General features: G+C 44.1%; 1 protein-coding gene across 29 annotated transcripts in view; it reads left to right on the forward strand.

The window, feature by feature from the left end:
- Window positions 1-21,324, forward strand: part of dlg2 (discs, large homolog 2 (Drosophila)) — a 141,617-nt gene that overhangs the window by 90,195 nt on the left and 30,098 nt on the right. For 2 of the 29 annotated variants that reach the window (XM_072446853.1, XM_072446855.1), the window contains exon 1: window positions 15,708-16,273. The exons of the other annotated variants lie outside the window; for them this stretch is intronic. In XM_072446853.1, the coding sequence (XP_072302954.1) occupies window positions 15,896-16,273 (378 nt within the window). In that variant the 5' untranslated portion in view covers window positions 15,708-15,895. Of the gene's footprint in view, window positions 1-15,707; window positions 16,274-21,324 lie in introns of those variants that run through there. 29 annotated transcript variants of the gene reach the window in all.

Below are 21,324 nucleotides of genomic sequence, written 5' to 3' on the forward strand. Positions count from 1 at the left end.
CTCCTTGCTTTAGTTAATGGAAAAAGCAGGCCCCTTATTTCTGTTACATCAACTGTTATTAGCTGTTTATACTCTGCATTCTGTTGCTCGTCTTTTAAAACCTCATAAACCTTTTTTTTAAATGAATGTGTCACCCCACTTTAATGTTAATTTTAGTTTTGAATATGTTTTTTAATTAATTCCAAATGATGCTCATCTCAAAATGGAAAATAACTTTGGATTTGTCTCCACATCACATGATTGAGGTGTGCATGTTACAAGTAGGTTTGAGATAAACAATTCACCTGACAAGGCAAATTACTGTATACATTTTTATCCTCTTGACATTTTCCAAACATGCCATTGGGCAAAGCAAGTTTACTTGTAGAGCACAATTCGTTCACCAGGAAATTTAAAGTGGTTCACACAACAGAAAAAAAATCATTAAAATCACAAAACCATTAAAGACATAAAAGAGAATGAAAGAGTGCAAATAAAATCCTTTCAGTCATGTGCACAGCTAAACAAAATTGATTTGAGCTTAGATTTGAACAATGTCAGAGTAGAGTCATGTCTCACATCTACAGGAAGACTTCTCCAGATTTTAGCTGCATAAAACTGAAACGCAGATTCCCCATGTTTAGTCCTGACTCTGGGCACCAGCAGGAGGCCGGTCCATGTTTAGTCCTGACTCTGGCACCAGCAGGAGGCCGGTCCATGTTTAGTCCTGACTCTGGCACCAGCAGGAGGCCGGTCCATGTTTAGTCCTGACTCTGGCACCAGCAGGAGGCCGGTCCATGTTTAGTCCTGACTCTGGGCACCAGCAGGAGGCCGGTCCATGTTTAGTCCTGACTCTGGGCACCAGCAGGAGGCCGGTCCATGTTTAGTCCTGACTCTGGCACCAGCAGGAGGCCGGTCCATGTTTAGTCCTGACTCTGGCACCAGCAGGAGGCCGGTCCATGTTTAGTCCTGACTCTGGCACCAGCAGGAGGCCGGTCCATGTTTAGTCCTGACTCTGGGCACCAGCAGGAGGCCGGTCCATGTTTAGTCCTGACTCTGGGCACCAGCAGGAGGCCGGTCCATGTTTAGCCCTGACTCTGGCACCAGCAGGAGGCCGGTCCATGTTTAGTCCTGACTCTGGCACCCGCAGGAGGCCGGTCCATGTTTAGTCCTGACTCTGGCACCAGCAGGAGGCCGGTCCATTTTTAGTCCTGACTCTGGCACCAGCAGGAGGCCGGTCCATGTTTAGCCCTGACTCTGGCACCAGCAGGAGGCCGGTCCATGTTTAGTCCTGACTCTGGCCCCAGCAGGAGGCCGGTCCATGTTTAGTCCTGACTGGGCACCAGCAGGAGGCTGGTCCATGTTTAGTCCTGACTCTGGGCACCAGCAAGAGGCCGGTCCATGTTTGGTCCATCTTTATTCCTGACTCTGGGCACCAGCAGGAGGCCGGTCCATGTTTTGTCCCGACTCTGGCACCAGCAGGCGGCCGGTCCATGTTTAGTCCTGACTGGGCACCAGCAAGAGGCCGGTCCATGTTTAATCCTGATTGGGCACCAGCAGGAGGCGGTCCATGTTTTGTCCTGACTCTGGCACCAGTAGGAGGCCAGTCCCTGAGGTCCTCAGAGTCTGAGATAGTTCATATGGCACTAACATGTCCGAGATGTACTTTGATGCTAGGCCACATAGAGACTTGTACACAAGCAGAGCTGCTTTAAAGTCTCTTCTCTGAGCCACAGGAGCCAGTGCAGAGACCTGAGAACAGGACTAATGTGATGGTACTTCCTGGTTCTAGTCAGGACCCGAGCAGCAGCGTTCTGGATGTACTGCAGCTGTTTTACAGCTCGTTTGGAGAGGCCAGTGAACAGGCCGTTACAGTAATCTAATCTACTAGAGACAAACGCATGTTTTTTAGATGGTAAAAAGCTGCTGATGTTATTGATTTGATGTGGCTGTTAAAGTTCAAGTCTGAGTCCATTATTACCCCCAGATTCTGTAACTTGATTTGAAGGTTTTAGAGCGAGACTCTGGAGTTGACTGTTAACACTTTCTTTTTGCTTATGTGAGCCAAAGACGAAGCTTTCTTGTCTTGTCTGAGTTCAGCTGGAGAAAGTTGTTCTGCATCCACACACTGATATGTTGGATGCAGTGACAGAGTGAATCCACTGGTCCATATTCACCTGCCGTCAGGGAAACGTAGATTTGAGTGTGGTCTGGATAATTGTGATAGGACACATATTCACTGTGTATCAGCTGACCTAACGGCAGCATGTAGAGGTTGAACAGAAGGGGTCCCAGGACTGACCCTTGGGGCACCCCACAGGTCAGGGGCATGTGGTCTGAGACACAGTTACCAATTTCAGATAGGACTTTAATCAAATGGGCCAGTAGGATCGACAGTGTCATAGGCAGCACTCAGGTCTAACAGAATTAAAGGTGGTATGGAGGATACATTTAATTAGTTTTTAGTTACAAATATATAAAAAGCCTAATAGATATGCAACAGGCTTGCACTTATGGTAAACAAAAAAAAGTATTAAAATACATCAATTGTGGACATGATGGGGCCAGTAATCGAAAACAACGATACCATGTTACCTGGTGGGTGTTGGCTCTTCAATCAAACTCGCAACATTCCTAGCGTAATTGACTAGACTACGTGCTTTGAGTATGTCAGTTACATAAGCAACTCCACCTACGTAAGACGCTGTTTACTCCAGCGCTGCAGTTCTAAACGGAAATTTAGAGGCTTGAAAATGCTTTAGTACTACATTGTTATTTTTTATATTTTAGTACTTGTTTTTGATGTAATTATGAACTATTTTTGTGGTATCATAATATCTTTTGAGTTTTAAGAAAAAACATTTCATTGACCAGTAGAGGGCGTACATTGGGCAGTGTCGTTAAAGATTAAAGGCTGCAGAGGAAGAATCAACCCTCATTGTGAAGTAAAGCAGCTCAACTCATGTGTTCTGTCTATTCTTTTACTAAGAGGTTGTTAAACATTAAATTCACAAGTTTTATGTCATATGTCAGAATTAAGTCAAGTGTTAGGAAGGTACAGTGTGGCTATGCTAACCTAAACCTGTCTATGGTACAAAGAACCACTTCAATAAAATCATTTAAGGACATTTATGAAATGTTTTCACACAATATGGCATTTTCTGTGTTTTGTTTGACATTGAAAGTGTACATTTTGGAGGTTATTATTATTACTTGCTGAAGTGATTTAATTGAGCACAGTGATTTATTTTTGGATAGTTCATGGCTTATTGTTATGGACCAGGTGAAAAGGGGGGATAGGTGGGGGGCTCTTTTGTTGTAGCAGGAGAGTTAAAACTCATGTGAGACAGTTTTTAAGGGGGAAGAGTTCATCATTGTTGATATCAGAACTCTTGAACTTGATATATTAGGCGTGAGTGGAACCATCTTAAAGCCTGATTTGATCAGACTTTCAAGATGGCTGCGAAGGCCCCTGGGTGAGAGTGGAGATGAGAAGGAGAGTGAGGATTCAGTAGTGGAGTAGACGTTGCAAGGCGGAGCCAGGGCTGGTCTGCGTGCGGGGGGGTCGGGCTGCCGGGCCTGTCACAGACGGGTCCAAGGACTTTGATAAGGACCTTGCTAGAAAAGGAATTGATGTTGGGCCCGAATCCTTTGCCAGAGGCGGTAAAGATTGTTGTGGTGCTGCTACTGATGAGTCCTTTGCTGGAGGCAGTGGAGTTGATTGAGGAGCAGCAGGAGAGGCTCTGGTTGTGGTGGTGCTGTTGATGCTGAAACACTGGCTCGATCTCTGGCTAATGGAGCAGGAATTTTTTCATTCCTCTCTTTTCTAACTATTTGCTCAGGACCCTGGCCAGGCCCAGTCCAATGCCTCAGAGTTCTTTGTCAGCACCCTTACTCTACCTCTGCATAGTTGTGAGCCATTTCAGGTCCTTCCAGAACAGATAGAACATCTCAATGTAGTGCAATCCTCTTGGTGCAAACTCTTTGGACAGCCATGTGTTCAGCTGCAGCAGCCAGTTAAACTTTTGCCCCATCTATGTTTGAAAGAGGACCACTTAATAATGGTTAAGTGGAAATAAAGGCATAAATGCCTTTATTTCCACTTAACCAAACACCTCAAATACCTTAAAGAAGTCTCTTTTCAAAACTTCAACCTGTTCCCGTTGTATGTCCACTGCACCAAAGTGCACAATCAGCTGTTTAAATATTCAGAAGGAGTAATTTTATCTCAGAGGAAGAAACAGATTTACATTCTTCTATGCTTCACACTACTGATCGCTCCATCTCCAACCAGGAGCATCTCTGGTATGACCGTGTTATTTGACACAGATTCTTTCTCTGTCTGCTGCCTTTTGCTCACGTCATGACTCCAATTTTCTCTTTGTTCTTTTACTTCAGTCCCTGAAAGTGGTAAAAATATGTTTGTAAGTTGTATTTTAGTTGAGTTTACATTATTTTTGTGTCGTTTAGGCCAGGGGTCAGCCACCTTTACCACTCAAAAACCCATTTGGACCTATTTTTCACAGTAAAGGAAACAGAGGGCCACAAAACCCTTCTGACATTTTAAATGAAATAACATTGCATACAACAGGTTTTAGTTTTTTCCTCTATGCTATGTATAAACTAAACTGTGTTGCATTTATTAAAATGCAATCAATTGAATTGAATTGAATAATTAATTTAATAATAGTATTGAATGTTCTGTTTTCTTCAGACACTTCTCCAAAGTTGGCCTTTCTGGGGCTCGAAAAGTTCAAGCACTATCGAGTGGCGCACACGGGTGTGACACATAAGAGCGTCATCATTTTTCACTTTCTAGATGTCACAAGATCACCATAATCTTGAAATTTTGAATCTAATTTTAAAAAACAAAGGAACTAAAACAAAATACATGTTAAATACACCACAGGGAGTCACATGGGTTGCAGACCTGGTTTAGGCTTTGCACCGACTTTGTTCCAAAATGCAGCGTGGAGTCCTTTTTCAGATTCTAAAGCGAATATCCGTGCTTGTAGCTCATGAATTTCTTGTTGATATTTCCAACAGCGTTAGTGTGTTTCCCTTCTTCTCCCAGACATGTTGCGGGCTCATCAGATAGGTTGTTAAAACTGTAAAAATCTTTAAAAGCCAAATAAATAAGGAAGCAGATGTAGCAGTTAGCTAAGGTTAGTGGTGATCCTTTGACTTGTTGTGACTGCAGTAAGCGAGTTTTCTGTCTACCTTCTTGTGAGGTGATATTTTTTTGTCCCACCTGACAATTGTTTTTTTTTGTTTTTTTTTAGTAGCCCTTAGGCTTTATTAGACAGAACAGCTGAATATTTTTGAAGCACTTTAGTAAGATTGCTGTTTACAAACTTGGACAGTGGCTCATTGGCTTGAGTGTTTGCCCACAAATCTAAAGCTTAGAGGCTGCATATTTGTTTAGGAATGAAATTCTATGTAGCAGTGTGCATGGCTGGACAGGAAGCAGTTGCAGGGTCAGTGGGTCACAAATGTCCAGTTATGCAAGATATGATTATTTTTGTTTTTTGCCATTATTAGATTCTGCATCTACTCCTGGACTGGGGAATCGCCGCACTCTTTTGTGTGAGGGATAGAGTACCCACCTGTGCTTGTTGTGTGGATCATGCTTTTAAGTTCTTCACACTTCATTGCTAGTCTTTTTAATAGCTTATTAAATCCTCTCAAATTACATCCCCCTATTTAACAAGGTGAAAATGACTGCTTGTATTCCGCAGATAATGCAATATCAATGTTTTCTCTGCTTTTGTAGCTTTTGTACAGTTTTGTACCATATTTGCTCTTAGTATTGTGGTATTGTTTATGCACCTGTTCGCCTGTGCTTTTTCCAGTGATTTGTAATATTATTGACTTGACTCATCCAGCGTACATGTCCTAGTCAGTCTGTCGTCAAGACCAGGCCAAATCAAAGACACAATCTTCCAAAGTCAAGCTGCTATCTGGGATACAAGATTATGACACACACGTACCTGCATGTTTGTATTTGGGCTAATGCAAGATCAAACAGGGCAGTTTCTTTGTCTTTTCTGTCTGACTCAGGTTGACCGCGCCATCAGGGGGAAAATGCCCGCCGCTCCAGATGGCCTGTCCATCCCAGAGTTACTTTTGACTTTGCCTGTGTTTAGTACAGAGAGTTTTTGAAATGTACAAATCAATTCTTTCTTAAAGCTGCACAAACTCGATAGACAGTGAATGTGTCTTGACTAAAGGAGTGGAGTAAGAAAATAACTAGGAAGACGTGGCGGTGGGATTAAGGAGATCCTCAAAGTATTCCTTCCACCGTCCAACGACAGCAGGTCTCCACCCGCACCATAAACGGTGTTGGTGAAGCACTGCTTCCCCCTCCTGAGGTGCCGGACAGTTTGTCAGACCAATAGTCCTCCTCCATGGCCTCCCCGAACTCCTCCCAGCCCCGGGTTTTTGCCTCTGCGACAGCACAATCTGCGGCCCGCTTGGCCTGCCGATACGTGTCAATGACCTCAGGAGACCTACAAGCCAGAGTGGCCTGATAGGCCTCCTTCTTCAGCCTGACAACATCCCTTACTTCCGGTGTCCACCACCGGGTTCGGGGGTTGCCGCCACGACAGGCACCGGAGACCTTGCGACCACAGCTCCGAGCAGCCGCATCGACAATGGAGGCGGAGAACATGGTCCACTCGGACTCAATGTCCCCAGCCTCCCCCGGGACATGGGAGAAGCTCTCCCGGAGGTGCGAGTTGAATACCCTACTGACAGAGGGCTCCACAAGACGTTCCCAACAGACCCTCACAATGCGCTTGGGTCTGTCCGGCCGGAAGCCATGACAGCATTGTGTCAATCTTCCTATCATTGGATTACTATTGCAACACACATCATCAGTAGGGTAAAACTAACCTGTCTCACGACGGTCTAAACCCAGCTCACGTTCCCTATTAGTGGGTGAACAATCCAACGCTTGGTGAATTCTGCTTCACAATGATAGGAAGAGCCGGAGGTCAGATGACACAACAACAAAGTCGATCATTGACCTCCGGCCTAGGGCATCCTGGTGCCATGTGCACTGATGGACACCCTTGTGCTTGAACATGGTGTTCGTTATGGACAATCCGTGGCTAGCACAGAAGTCCAATAACTGAACACCGCTCGGGTTCAGTTCAGGGAAGCCGTTCTTCCCGATCACCCCTCTCCAGGTGTCACTGTCATTGCCCACGTGGGCATTGAAGTCCCCCAGTAGAACAATGGAGTCCCCGGTCGGTGTACTGTCCAGTACCCCTCCCAATGACTCCAAGAAGGCCGGGTACTCTGCACTGCTGTTTGGCCCATAGGGCGACACAACAGACCTGTCCCCCACCCAAAGGCGTAGGGACGCCACCCTCTCGTCCACCAGGGTGAACTCCAACACGTGGCGGCTGAGATGAGGTGCTATAAGCAAGCCCACACCAGAGAAGAGGAGATGGGTTCCGGAGCCCAAACTGTGCATACATACATACATACATACATACATTTATGTTATCTATGTATACAACATATATGCTGATATGTAATAATTTTACTTACTTACCTGAAAAGTCATTTTTGCATGTTGACAGAGTGTGGCTCTATCCATCTTCAAGGGAGTAGTCGTTTGGCTGCTGTAAGACCAGATAACCATATTTGTTTTTTCCAAGATTTTAACTAGTGTCAGTATGAAGCAAGATTTCCAGGGTACACAGAATATTAGCTTTTTGCTTTTATATTCTCTATATTTTAAATGTTTTATTTATATATTATACAGTATTTATGTTAATTAACATATTTCCTAGGTGGAATTGATAACTACTGAAAAATACAATTAATGGCAGATTCAGAATTTCTCCCTCAATAATACGCCACAATTGAACACCTACATTTGTTAAAACCTTATCCTTACCTCTGTACTTCTAAAATAATAACACTCTTGAGCTCTTTGGACAATGTCTTGAAGAGCTGATTTAAGAAGAATAAATAATAATAAATAATAATTTATGTTGTTCTGACATTTACACTTTTGAACTACTATTACTGACTTTATAGTTAATAATTGTAGAAAAAGCTTCAGTTGTAGTCATCTGGACTCAGTTAGAAAAATTAGACGTTTCGACTCTCATCCAAGAGTCATTGTCAATAAGAGAATTTAGGTCGAGAACTCCGATATTTGTTAATAGTTTGTTTATAGTTAATAATGTTTCCTTATTTCTTCTAAAAGGTCGACTGCAGCTTATTCTTCAGATGAGTTGTTTAGTGTGGTTAGTGAGACCTTCAGATTGAAACTGAACAGTAAGTGCCCCCATGTGGTAAATTGGAGACATTACATAAAGCACAGCATCGCTTCATCATCTCTTCCATTATTGACTGAGATGAGAGACATATTTATTTAGCTATAAGATGCGCACATATTTATATTTAAGCACATTAATATTAACATAGTGGCTTTCCTTTGGCTTTTGTGTTCACACAGCATGTGTATATGCCTTCCCTCCTGATTTTCTTGAGATATGCACCATGCGCTCTCAATGTCATGAAGCCCAAAGTCAGAGTTAATTGTCCTTTCATCCAGATCCACCTTTCTATATTGTTCAAGAGCAGACTGCGTTCCATAGCGACAAGAGCTGATGTGGCTGAGAGCTGCTCCATCGAGAGTCTCCTCACTCTAAATGGCCTGTCACCATTTGATTGGCTCATCCCCAGTTTGAGTCAGGGTCAAATAACCTTCCTGAGCTGACTGACAATGGCATGAATATACTTGACTTTAATTCAACTGGAATTGCTCTCAACTATTATTGTTAAAATGTTACTGGTATTGTAAAGGCACAGATGGTGTTTGGGCTGCAACGCCTGTAATAACTCAACTTGATGAATATAGAAGCGTGAATGTCAACAAGAGCTGCAACCAACAGCAAGTGCATTGTATTAAAAGGCAGAATATCCATAAAAAGAGTAATGAATAATTAGAACACTTGACATAGCAATGAATAAATCCTTACAAAATACTCTATGCTTTGAAGGGTCAAATGTCCTTAAAATATCTTCTATAACAAGAAAAAAATCAAGCTTATAGATATGTAGTGATAGCTCAGTTTAGTTCAAAATTATAAAAAAAAAATATGAGTATATAAACAAAGTGTCGTAAGATAATAAAAAGCGCACATGAAAAATGTTCATTTGAGAATACTACTTATTTTATTCCCAAACTGAATGTATTCAGCATAAATCCCTGTAAGTGGCTCCATGTGGCGGTAGGAGCAGTAGAGTGTTGTAGATAATGCAGTGTTACTGCAAGGCTCTGTGCAAGGCTCTGTGCATGGCTCTGCGCAATGCTCTGCGCATGGCTCTGCGCAAGGCTCTGCGCAAGGCTCTGCGCATGGCTCTGCGCAAGGCTCTGCGCAAGGCTCTGCGCATGGCTCTGCGCATGGCTCTGCGCAAGGCTCTGCGCATGGCTCTGCGCAAGGCCGTGCGCAAGGCTCTGCGCATGGCTCTGTGCATGGCTCTGTGCAATGCTCTGTGCATGGCTCTGTGCATACCATTACCTTCAACAGCAGTGACCGGTTCCTAGTCTCGGCCCCCTCTCCCACCGTGTGTGAAAGCATGCCAAGTGAGATATGAGCTCAAGTGTATATTTTCTAAGTAGTGAAAGAAGCAGCCTGAGTCAGCAGAAATAATAATTGGTTTTCAGTGAGAGACCATAAGCAGTTGTAATGTAAAACTATAATTATGATGTTATAAAAACTGGGGACAAGCTGGACAAGCCAATGAACCAAAGACCTACAATAAGAAGTATTATTCACCTGAATCATTATATACTGAAGGACACTTTCAAATGTGTGTGTTTTACATTGGATACTTTTTTGTGTGCATTATTTTATTTTTGATTTTGCATTGCAATTTGCAATGGTTGGTTCTGTAGAACAAAATTGTTTTATACAGAAGTCTATCTTCAAGATCGGGTGTTTGTGAACCACGTATTTTCTAGAGCTGGGTTTCGATTCAAATTTCAAGAATCGATTTGATTCCGATTTTTACGTTTCACAATCGTTTTTTTCCAATTTCTCAGATTCCATCCGATTCGCTCCGATTTCGATTCGATCCGGGGGTTAATGTTATTAAAAATCCATCCATCCATCCATCTTCTACCGCTTTATCCGGGGCCGGGTCGCGGGGGCAGCAGTCTGAGCAGGGACTCCCAGACTTCCTTCTCCCCAGACACTTCCTCTAACTCCTCTGGGGGGATCCCGAGGCGTTCCCAGGCCAGCCAAGAGACATAGTCTCTCCAGCGTGTCCTGGGTCTTCCCCGGGGCCTCTTCCCGGTGGGACATGCCTGAAACACCTCCCGAGGGAGGCGCCCAGGAGGCATCCGGAACAGATACCCGAGCCACCTCAGCTGGCTCCTCTCGACGTGGAGGAGCAGCGGCTCTACTCCGAGCTCCCCCCGTGTGGCCGAGCTCCTCACCTTATTTCTAAGGGAGCGCCCAGCCACACGGCGGAGGAAACTCATTTCGACCGCTTGTATCCGCTATCTTGTTCTTTCGGTCCCTACCCAAAGCTCATGACCATAGGTGAGGGTAGGAACGTAGACCGACCGGTAAATAGAGAGCTTTGCCTTTCGGCTCAGCTCCCTCTTCACCACAACAGTCCGATGCAGCGACTGCATCACTGCAGCCGCTGCACCGATCCGCCTGTCGATCTCACGCTCCATCCTTCCCTCACTCGTGAACAAGACCCCGAGATACTTGAACTCCTCCACTTGGGGCAAGGACACCCCACCCACCTGGAGAGGTCAAGCCACCTTTTTCCGGTCGAGAACCATGGCCTCGGATTTGGAGGTGCTGATTCTCATCCCAGCCGCTTCACACTCGGCTGCAAACCGTCCCAGTGCATGTTGCAGGTCCGGGTTTGATGGAGCCATCAGGACAACATCGTCTGCAAACAGCAGAGATGAGATCCTGTGGTCCCCAAACCGGACACCCTCCGACCCCCAACTGCGCCTAGAAATTCTGTCCATAAAAATTATGAACAGAACCGGTGACAAAGGGCAGCCCTGGCGGAGTCCAACATGCACTGGGAACAGGTCTGACTTACTGCCGGCAATGCGAACACAGCTCCTGCTCCGGTCATACAGGGACCGGACAGCCCTGAGCAAAGGGCCCCGGACCCCGTACTCCCGGAGCACCCCCCAAAGGACACCCCGAGGGACACGGTTGAAAGCCTTCTCCAGATCCACAAAGCACATGTGGACTGGTTGAGCAAACTCCCATGAACCCTCGAGCACCCGATGGAGGGTATAGAGCTGGTCCAGTGTTCCACGACCGGGACGAAAACCACTCTGCTCCTCCTGAATCCGAGGTTCGACTATCGGTCGGATTCTCCTCTCCAGTACCTTGGAATAGACCTTACCTGGGAGGCTGAGGAGTGTGATCCCTCTGTAGTTGGAACACACCCTCCGGTCCCCCTTCTTGAACAGAGGGACCACCACCCCGGTCTGCCAGTCCAGAGGCACGGTCCCCGAACGCCACGCGATGTTGCAGAGACGTGTCAACCAAGACAGTCCTACAACATCCAGATACTTTAGGTACTCAGGGCGGATCTCATCCACCCCCGGAGCCCTGCCACCGAGGAGTTTGCGAACAACCTCAGTGACTTCAGCTTGGGTGATGGATGAGCCAGCCTCCGAGTCCCCGGTCTCTACTTCCTCTTCGGAAGACGTGACTGAGGGATTAAGGAGATCCTCAAAGTATTCCTTCCACCGTCCGACGACATCCCCAGTCGAGGTCAGCAGGCCTCCACCCGCACCGTAAACGGTGTTGGTGAGACACTGCTTCCCCCTCCTGAGGCGCCGGACGGTTTGCCAGAATTTCTTTGGTGCCGACCGATAGTCCTCCTCCATGGCCTCCCCGAACTCCTCCCAGGCCTGGGTTTTTGCCTCTGCGACAGCACGAGCCGCGGCTCGCTTGGCCTGCCGATACCCCTCGATGACCTCCGGAGACCTACAAGCCAGAGTGGCCTGATAGGCCTCCTTCTTCAGTCTGACGGCATCCCTTACTTCCGGTGTCCACCACCGGGTTCGGGGGTTGCCGCCACGACAGGCACCGGAGACCTTGCGACCACAGCTCCGAGCAGCCGCATCAACAATGGAGGCGGAGAACATGGTCCACTCGGACTCAATGTCCCCAGCCTCCCCCGGGACATGGGAGAAGCTCTCCCGGAGGTGCGAGTTGAATACCCTACTGACAGAGGGCTCCACTAGACGTTCCCAACAGACCCTCACAATGCGCTTGGGTCTGCCAAGTCTGTCCGGCTTCCTCCTCCGCCAGCGGATCCAACTCACCACCAGGTGGTGATCGGTTGACAACTCTGCCCCTCTCTTCACCCGAGTGTCCAAGACACGCGGCCGGAGGTCTGATGACACGACAACAAGTCGATCATTGACCTCCGGCCTAGGGTGTCCTGGTGCCATGTGCACTGATGAACACCCTTGTCCAGCCCCTCTCGAGGAGATGGGTTCCAGAGCCCAAACTGTGCGTGGAGGTGAGGCCGACTATATCTAGTCGGTATCGCTCAACCTCCCGCACAAGCTCAGGCTCTTTCCCCCCCAGCGAGGTGACATTCCATGTCCCCAGAGTTAGTCTCTGTGTCTGGAGATCTGGTCGCCGAGGCCCCTGCCGTGGACTGCCGCCCAGATCTCTCTGCACCGGCCCCTTATGGATCCTCCTGCAGGTGGTGGGCCCACGGGAGGGCGGCCCCACGTCGCTCTTTCGGGCTGTGCCCGGCCGGGCCCCGTGGGGTAAGACCCGGCCACCAGGCGCTCGCCATGGAGCACCCATCCCAGGCCTGGCTCCAGGATGGGGCCCCGGTGACGCCGATCCGGGCGACGTAAACTGCCTTGTTCGTGTTGTCATCATAGGGGGCTTCTGAACCGATCTTTGTCTGACCCGTCACCTTGGACCTGTTTGCCTTGGGAGACCCTACCAGGGGCATGAAGCCCCCGACAACATAGCTACCGGGATCATTCGGGCACTCAAACCCCTCCACCACGTTAAGGTGTCGGTTCAAGGAAAATGAAAAATGTATTTGAACCGTTTCCTTCTCTTCATGACTGTGTAGAGAAGCAACATATTAAAACTAGTATTATATCAATATCAAGCAGCAAATCTTACAAGCATTGGTAGTTGCTGATGGCTGGAAGACTGATGAAAAGGTTAAGGGTCAATCTACCTTCAAGAAAGATAATTCAGGAGTCCTGAATTACCTTTCTCGAAGGTAGATTGAAGTTCACTGAGGGAAATGTAGAAAAGAATTTTAATTAAAAAAATAATAATAATAATTAAAAAAATTTAAATTTAAAAATAAATTAAAAAAAACGATCTTTGGACGTACGAATCGATAATCGGTCATTAATATGCGAATCGATTAAAAATCGGAAAATCAATTATTTCAACCCACCTCTAGTATTTTCTATCCTCTCGTTCAGCTTTGCATTTAGAAAATATAGGTACATTTTAACATTGTGACACAACGTAGCCTCTTTGACCAGGTTTTGTTGTACAGAGTTAACTCTGCCTTCTTCAGAGTACAGCATCCTTAAGCAAGAGGCGCATGTCAGAAATGGCAGCTGGCCCAAAAGGTTCATGTTTGTAATCTTTTAAAGTGATTGTCCATCCATCCAGCCATGATCTGCCCACACAGCCCTCTCCTACGGGGCTAACGCTGTTTTCTGATGAGCTATTATTCTCCATCACTGACTGTTTTGTGGTTGATAACACCCACGCAAACACTAGACTAGCTTCATGCAACACATCATGTGATAGCTTATGTGCTTAGAAAAATACAGGGCTTTTCATTGGCGCACTGCGAGGGGTAGAATTATGCTTTATTAGCATCAATATGTCCAGCCCAGAGCACATCTCCCAAATATAAAAATAAAATTAAAATACTGGTGTTACTGGTTAGTCCTGGTTGGTACTCTTCTATTCTGGTTCAGTACTGGATAGGCAATTTTGCAAAGTAATGTTGGTGAATCATTTTGTATATAAAAAAAAAAAATTCACAAGAATCTTTTTTTTTATTTTATAAACTGAATTTATAGAAACAGCGCTGGGGATATTTTTTGTGACCCAAAATATTGTTACATTAGTGCAGTGTTGTTCCAGAGGCCTTGGTAATTTCATAGGGTTCTAAAAGACATGAACAAATGTTAATATCTACTACTGATTGTTTGTTAATTTTCATTTCAGAACCCTCTAAATTAGATTGATCTTCTGAACTGATCATTTTATGGTTACAAGTTCTATAGTTTTATTAGTGTAATATGAGATGATTATCAGGTATTTTGTTGTTGTTTTTTTACTTTTTTTTTGTGAGTATTAATGCAGAGGAACTGTCAGCGGTGCACCTTCTATGCATTTTGCAGGCCGATCCTCAGGCATGCAGCTTGTTTCGCAGCACATGTGGATGCTAAAGAGGCCGGATGTCCTGGCATCATTTGCTTGCAACCTAAAGCCACATGACCCTGATTCCATGTGACTGAGGCCGAGGGGGAGGTGGGACCAAGAAACTCACTTTCTGATCTCACAGAATTTGAAGAGCCCTCCACAGCAGCATTCACCTCCATGCTCATCAGCTGTGAGATTGGCTCTTGAAGGTTTGGGAATGTTCAATCCCAGGATCAGTGGCTTGTGAGATTAGTTGTGAAGGTGTTTCCCCAGAATATGAAATACTTGATTCAGGAGGGATTGAAGACAGAAACTTCCCCTGTAAGAAACGTTATTCCAATATAGGACAATTTTAGGGTATAATTCTTTTGTACTTGATAAAACTAATGCTATGCAGCTCGATGGCCGAGTGAATAGCACGTATGCAGCTGGCAGCAGCATTGGAACTTCTATTCTGGCTCTGACAATTTCCAGAATTCTTTTCCCTTTTCTCATCCCCATTTTTACTTTATGTACTGTTCTGTCAAATAAAATCCTTAAAAAATACATCCATCCGAAAGGGAACAAGCGGTAAAAAATACATTTGTAACAAAATTAGTATTTTAAAAAAAGAGGAAAAGAATAGAAGAAGTCAACTTGTATCTAATGTAGAAGTTGAGCATGGATAGGTATTCTTAATGCATGTATAGAACCCATAGTCTGCAAGGGATTTGTGTGGATGAAATACAAATATCCATACATGTACTTAACATGAAACATAATGATTAAAAGTGGCATCTTTCCCATAACTACAAAATTAATATTTTTTATTTCATTCTGATTTTAGACATAAATAATTAATTTAACAACGTTTAATTCAAGACCAGACTTAAATTCCCTGCACTTTCGCCGACCTGATTTGATATTTATCTGTGTCTGCACAATTCTCAGTGAATATAGCCTTATTTTGACCTTTCGGAACACAACTGCCTCTTCTGCAGAAAACCCTAGTATTTGTAGTTCAAGCAGCGATATTCCCAGCAGCAGAGACCATCAATTGCCTGCCTGGAGGTGCGGATGCTGTCAGTTGACTCATTTATTGACACAGGGCTGGCAGCCAACACTCCCAACAACTCTCCCGCTCTCTCCATCTCCTGCTGTTCTTATCTGCCTCCCTCCATCCCATTATTGCCTTGTATTCATCTTTCTCTCTTTTCGTCATTTCTCTCAGCTCTCCTCCTACCTCCTCTTACTCACTCTCTCACTCTGTCCCCCTCTCCTCCCTCTCTTCCCTGTTTATCCATTCGCTCACTCCCCCCTCAGTAGCCAGCACTGTTCCAGCAGCCAACCACTTCATTTATCATTCATTCCGCGAGCGGCTCGTTCATCAGCCAGGGAGCGTGTTTTGTTTGACTGTACCAGTGAAGGGAGAGGAACCAGAGGAATAAGCAAAGTGGTGAAGTAAGTGGAGGTTAGCGTAGCGTGTCGGCAGCATGACCGCCTACCTGAGCAAACAGCACAGTTGCTTCTCGGAGCTGGATGGCAGAGAGGACAGAGAGGTGCCGGGCTCCTATAGCTGGCACTCACAGCTTCCTGGCACTCTTCAACACCACTACCACCGTCAGCAGCAGCAGCAGCAGCATCAGCATCACCACCACCACCAACAGCCCGGCCAGCGCTACCATTACGCATCAGTACCAGGAGGTGCCACCCTGCCCAGGAGGGGGGGTCGCCCGGGCGCCTGGCATCACTCGGACAGCCTGTCCCATAGGAGTCCCAGTCACTTTGCATCAGTGAGGGCCAAAGGGGGGAGCTGCAACCTCTGGCCTTCAGAGTGTGGCTGCCATAACAACTGGCATGAGCCCTATCAGGTAAAAGTCTGCGCGCGTAGAGTTCAGCTGTGCTAATGGGATACAATGGGCATAGATACTAGAGATTATTTCTAAGGCCCATAAACTGTATGTGTGTGTTGGAGAATATTTCAATATCTTTAATATTTATTGCAACATGATTGTGAATCATAGTGAAAAGCTTCTTGGCAGCATGTTCCCGTGTGATGTGGAAAGTTGTAGAGAAAAGCATACAATTACATATTATGACCATTATCATGCCTCTCTTTTTATGGTGATTGTTCAATTGAATCTGTCTGATAGTGACTTGTCTTGTGCAGCGTGAGTAAATTGTCACTGCAATCAAAGTTGCAATAATATTTTTTTTTGCTGCTGATCAATAATTGCAATAATATTTTTTTTTGCTGCTGATCGGACAGTTTTTAACAAGATGCTGATAACACTTTATATTGCCATCCGGTTTCTTTAAAGATCATTGATTTTAGGATCCACAACCTATAAATCATGCCATTTCTTTCTAATAAGGCTAAAACTCTTCACATGATTTTTTAATGAACTGAGATACGCATTTCACATGATTACACAGGACATCTGTCATCCTTACAAAGTCCCCATTTTACTCCTGGACCCTGGAGTTTCCAATTAGCACAGACTTAATCTATTCTTGTTTTTCAACGTCTGTTTATAAGTGACATTTGAAGACATTTGACCATTTAAAAATATATATTATACTTTGTTTTGCGTTGACAATATTTCTAATGCAACTCTTCCAGATTTTCATCCCTCTGAACCCGTGAATACATGAATGTACTTATTGTGGGCAATAAGGTTAAAAGAAAGCATGAAGATGGAGGCTTGTGTGATTTTACTCTGCTCCACTGCTGTGTATTCCTCTTCATTCGATAACAAAAAAATCTATTTAAAGTTGTTTTTGCCACTGTTTATCTTATCTGTCACAATTGGGACTCCGAGGTTTGTATTATGAATTCGAGCCTGGCAGAAATGCAGAGCCTGGTTAGAAATTTTGCAGTTTTGTGCCTGTGTAATGCATTTTACATATTAATAGTACTAATGGCTGTGGCACTTTGTTTGACTCAACTTTTCCTTACATAAAGACGCAAAGCAGGAAAGATTGAGCCATCAAAATAAGAGATGCGTATAGAAGATATTGAGTTCCAGTTAGTAGCATGTCTGTTCTAATGGAGGTCAGGGACTGTGGTGCGAGGCTGTGTCATATACTGTACGCTCGTGAGGAGGACAGTGGCAACATGAGGAAGACATAGTTTAAGATGTTGTTTTTATTTGCTTTATACACCGTGCTCACACTGCAGTGAAAACGACATGGGATTACTGGATAAGGCGGTCTCTGATGGAATTGATTTCAAGGATGAATGAACCGACTGAATTTTCACTTCACAAAGCATTTCTTGAGGAGACAGTGATATCCTGTAGTGCTAAGGAAAGTATGGTTCCGTGGTATAAAATTCTTACTCGCTGCAAATCGGTCATAGCTTTTCTTAACAAATGGTTGCTCATATTTGACAGTGTTTGACATATGTTTTAAATCTTGGTCAATTTTAAGTTTTTAAGGGTTTAATTAATGAGGTGATTATTTAGTCATATCATCCGTAAACAGCTTATGTGTAACGATTTGTGATGTACAATGTAAAGGCAAAAACATTACCTGATGACAATTGGACAAACTTTGAGCATTTGCGCCATCGTGTAATGCATAAGCCAAGTCTAATTATAGTTTAACTCATGGGATGTGCATTACTTGTGCAATTATAACACAAGCTGAATTACCTAAGGCAAGGCCACTGGGAAGTAATGGGAGGCCATCCATCATGCAGCGGCGGCAGCAGCCAGGCCCAGAGATAGTGCACTGTGTTAACCTGCTCTGGAGATATGAGCTATCTTTTATAATATGGAGAATTAGACTCACAGCAGGGGGCTAATGAAGATGGGACAAGATGGTCATTGATTTTACTGTGGGAAAGCAGTATATCCCTGTATGCTCAACTCTTGATTTACATATTTATTCACGCACTGCTTTTCAAAAGAAATCAAACGATCTTTTGACGGAAATATTTATTTAGCCTATTCAGCCTCAGAGTTTTTCTCCCCATCGGGATACATCTCTGTTTTGATTAAATTTGATTTGGTCTTTTACAAATGGCTTTTTTGTAATAATATTCTGAAACTTAAAGGTCCCATAACATGCAAAATCGACTTTTCAGAGCTTTTAACCTTCTTACATTGCTATTTGTGCTTCATATATGTACCCAGTACATATGTGTTTTTTTGATTGATTCCCGCAGTGTTTAGCTATATTACAGACTATCTCCTTTCCTCGAACCTCCAAACTGACCGGCGGTGGGGCAAGACCGCGTCATAAGGGCAGGCACGCGTCACCATCCCCCCTCTCCACCCCCCTCCCCTCCCGCTTCCCGCCTGCTGCCTCCCGCCCCCTTCCCCCCGGCTCCGCGCTGCTGTCTCCCTACAAGCCCATTCCGGAGTTTTTCTATATATATGTATATATATATATATATATATATATATATATATATATATAGATCTATAGACATATCTGCGCACGCTGTAGAATAAACACCAGATTTATTTAGGCTCAAAGTAGTGTTGATCTGAAGTTCTATCGTTTCTCACTCAGTCGCGCGGCAGGAGCGGCGCAACGCTGAGCAGACAGCTGTGGGGCTACGTCACGGGTGGGCGGGGCACACATGCGCTCTGAGACTACGTCACGGGTTGGGCGGGGGAGCCAGATCGCTCTTCGCAAGGGTGGGGGCGAATATCAAACCAAGCCGTCTGCATTTCCGGGTTGGTGAGGGGGTCCAAGGTCTGGGTGATATTTCTTAGCTATTATGTTAAGGGTGTTGCACAACCCTTATTATTATCAATTATACACTTAGGATAGACTACGAAACGTAAAAAAAAGCATGTTATGGCACCTTTAACTATAAAGGCTTTTATTCTGTGCCATTTAATAAAACATAATTTTTTTTGTACTCGCTGTGGACTTCTCAGCTAGAAAAAACAAACAACCATATCCTTGACGATTAGATCATTGAATTTAGATCTCTCATTCTTTAAATTAATTGCCCAGCTCTTAATAGGTTCTGTATGCGGCCAGGACGCCACTGAAACATTCAAAATCTCAGTAGGATTTTCATAGTTTAATAAAGAATACGGTGAATAAATAAACAGTAGCTATTTTTGCAAGTACTGTATTTCTATAAGTGGCTTGGGAAAATATAGGACTCGTTTTGTCTTTTCCTTATGTTGAGTCCATCTTGATTAGCTTTGAATGGTACTGAACATTCATAGAAATCCAGCAGTTTCAACCACAAAAACATCCATCTTGCCTTGTCCTTCTATCTTCACATTTTACCGTGTTGTTGACTATTTTTACACGAGATTGGACGGATGAATTATTCATACATTCTCCTGTTTTCTTGAGCCACATGCATAGTGGCCCCCTAAATTATTGAGCAAAACTCAGCAGAAGTCTGAGAATCCACTCAGAAAGTACAGGCAACTCTGTCAAGTCTCTAGTAAGTTTGTGGTGATGGTTGGGAAACTTAACAGCAGGTGAGCTGGTAGGACTGACTGTATTTATCCCATAAAACGGTATGAAGTTGTTGATGTTTCATTTCAAGTTGTGCACACCGACGCACAAGCAAAGTGTTATGATGCTCATAGGTCAAGCATGGCTGAAAAATATGCATCACACTCTTTTCAAGCGTGCCATACTGTGTGCAACCCCTGAGTGTGAAAACAAACTCCCTCGTCACTCCTTTTCACCGAAGTACTACTTTAATTTAACTACAACATTATTTATATGTATAACATTTGACTGATTGTTATATGACATATATTATTACACATATACCGTAAGTGAAACATTGCAAATGATTTGTACAAACTCAAACTTACTTTAGTGCAAGGTTTACTGAAGTTCTTAAATTAACCTAATAGAAACTTCACTAATAATACTGGTTTTGTGATGAAGTGGCAAAAACAAAACAAAATCAGCTTATTTCTTATTTTTGTTGATCTTATTCACACAATGCAGTTGCTAGTGGCTAATTTAATTAACTAGATCATTTTCAATTATTGTTCATACACTTTTGAATATAGTTATGCTTCGATCATTTTTGAATATTATTAAATGACTACAGTGTTAAGTCTATAAGCAGATAGCGTTTGTTCTGAGCTGAATAGTTTCCACTGTATAAAGCAGCATTTGATATGGTGATATTATCGCTTGTATGGTTTTGAACTGCCCGGAGCATCGCACAAAATGAGCTCAGCTTTGCTGCTGGACCACTGGTTTCATGTGCTTTTGGAGGCATGTCACGTGTCTATGAGGGGAGCATGCATAAGAAGAGGAATGAGCCTAAGCGCAGCTAAGCATTCCATTTATGTGCTCAGTTGAGTGGCCATTACATCTCGGGGGGCTTGTGTGCACACTGTGGGGCTGCAGACAAACGCTCGTACACAGTACAGTATGAGCCTGTTCATCAGTTACATCAGCGCTTGAATCAGGGACTTAGAATATGATCTGAATATTTGGTTTTCTACAGAGCAGGGTCCAAGACAACTCCAGAGATAAGTTCAGACCCTTCTTTCTTACAATAGACAAATATAATAAACGTTCTCATCTCGAGCTATACAAACAACTCTTTTCTCTGTTCTCTACACGTGATAAACACTGAGACTTTAGGGAGTAGAAAAGTCGTATCAGGAGAACACTGCATTGCAGAGGACCCTGTAGTGGATTTGAAATTGATTTGTGTAGGACCAAGCAAAGCTTTAGAAAAATTGTAAAGTGAGTCTTTAAAGTAACTCATAGGTTCATTCAATTAAATGGAAATGGAAATAAATCAACTGTAAAAGGACACGTTTATGTCGTTCAGTAAATTAAGTTGAATCTTTCACTATGCACCATGATAGTAAATTCATTTGTGACAATCCTCTGCCGAGTGTTATTCTCACTCTTGATTCTTGTCACAAACAGACTTCTTTTCAGTAGTCGCAGTGCTTCTCTGTGA

This window comes from Eucyclogobius newberryi, unplaced genomic scaffold (assembly GCF_026437365.1).
Source record: "Eucyclogobius newberryi isolate DKJ021-1_F unplaced genomic scaffold, fEucNew1.0.hap1 SCAF_15, whole genome shotgun sequence".
Lineage (NCBI taxonomy): Eukaryota > Metazoa > Chordata > Actinopteri > Gobiiformes > Gobiidae > Eucyclogobius > Eucyclogobius newberryi.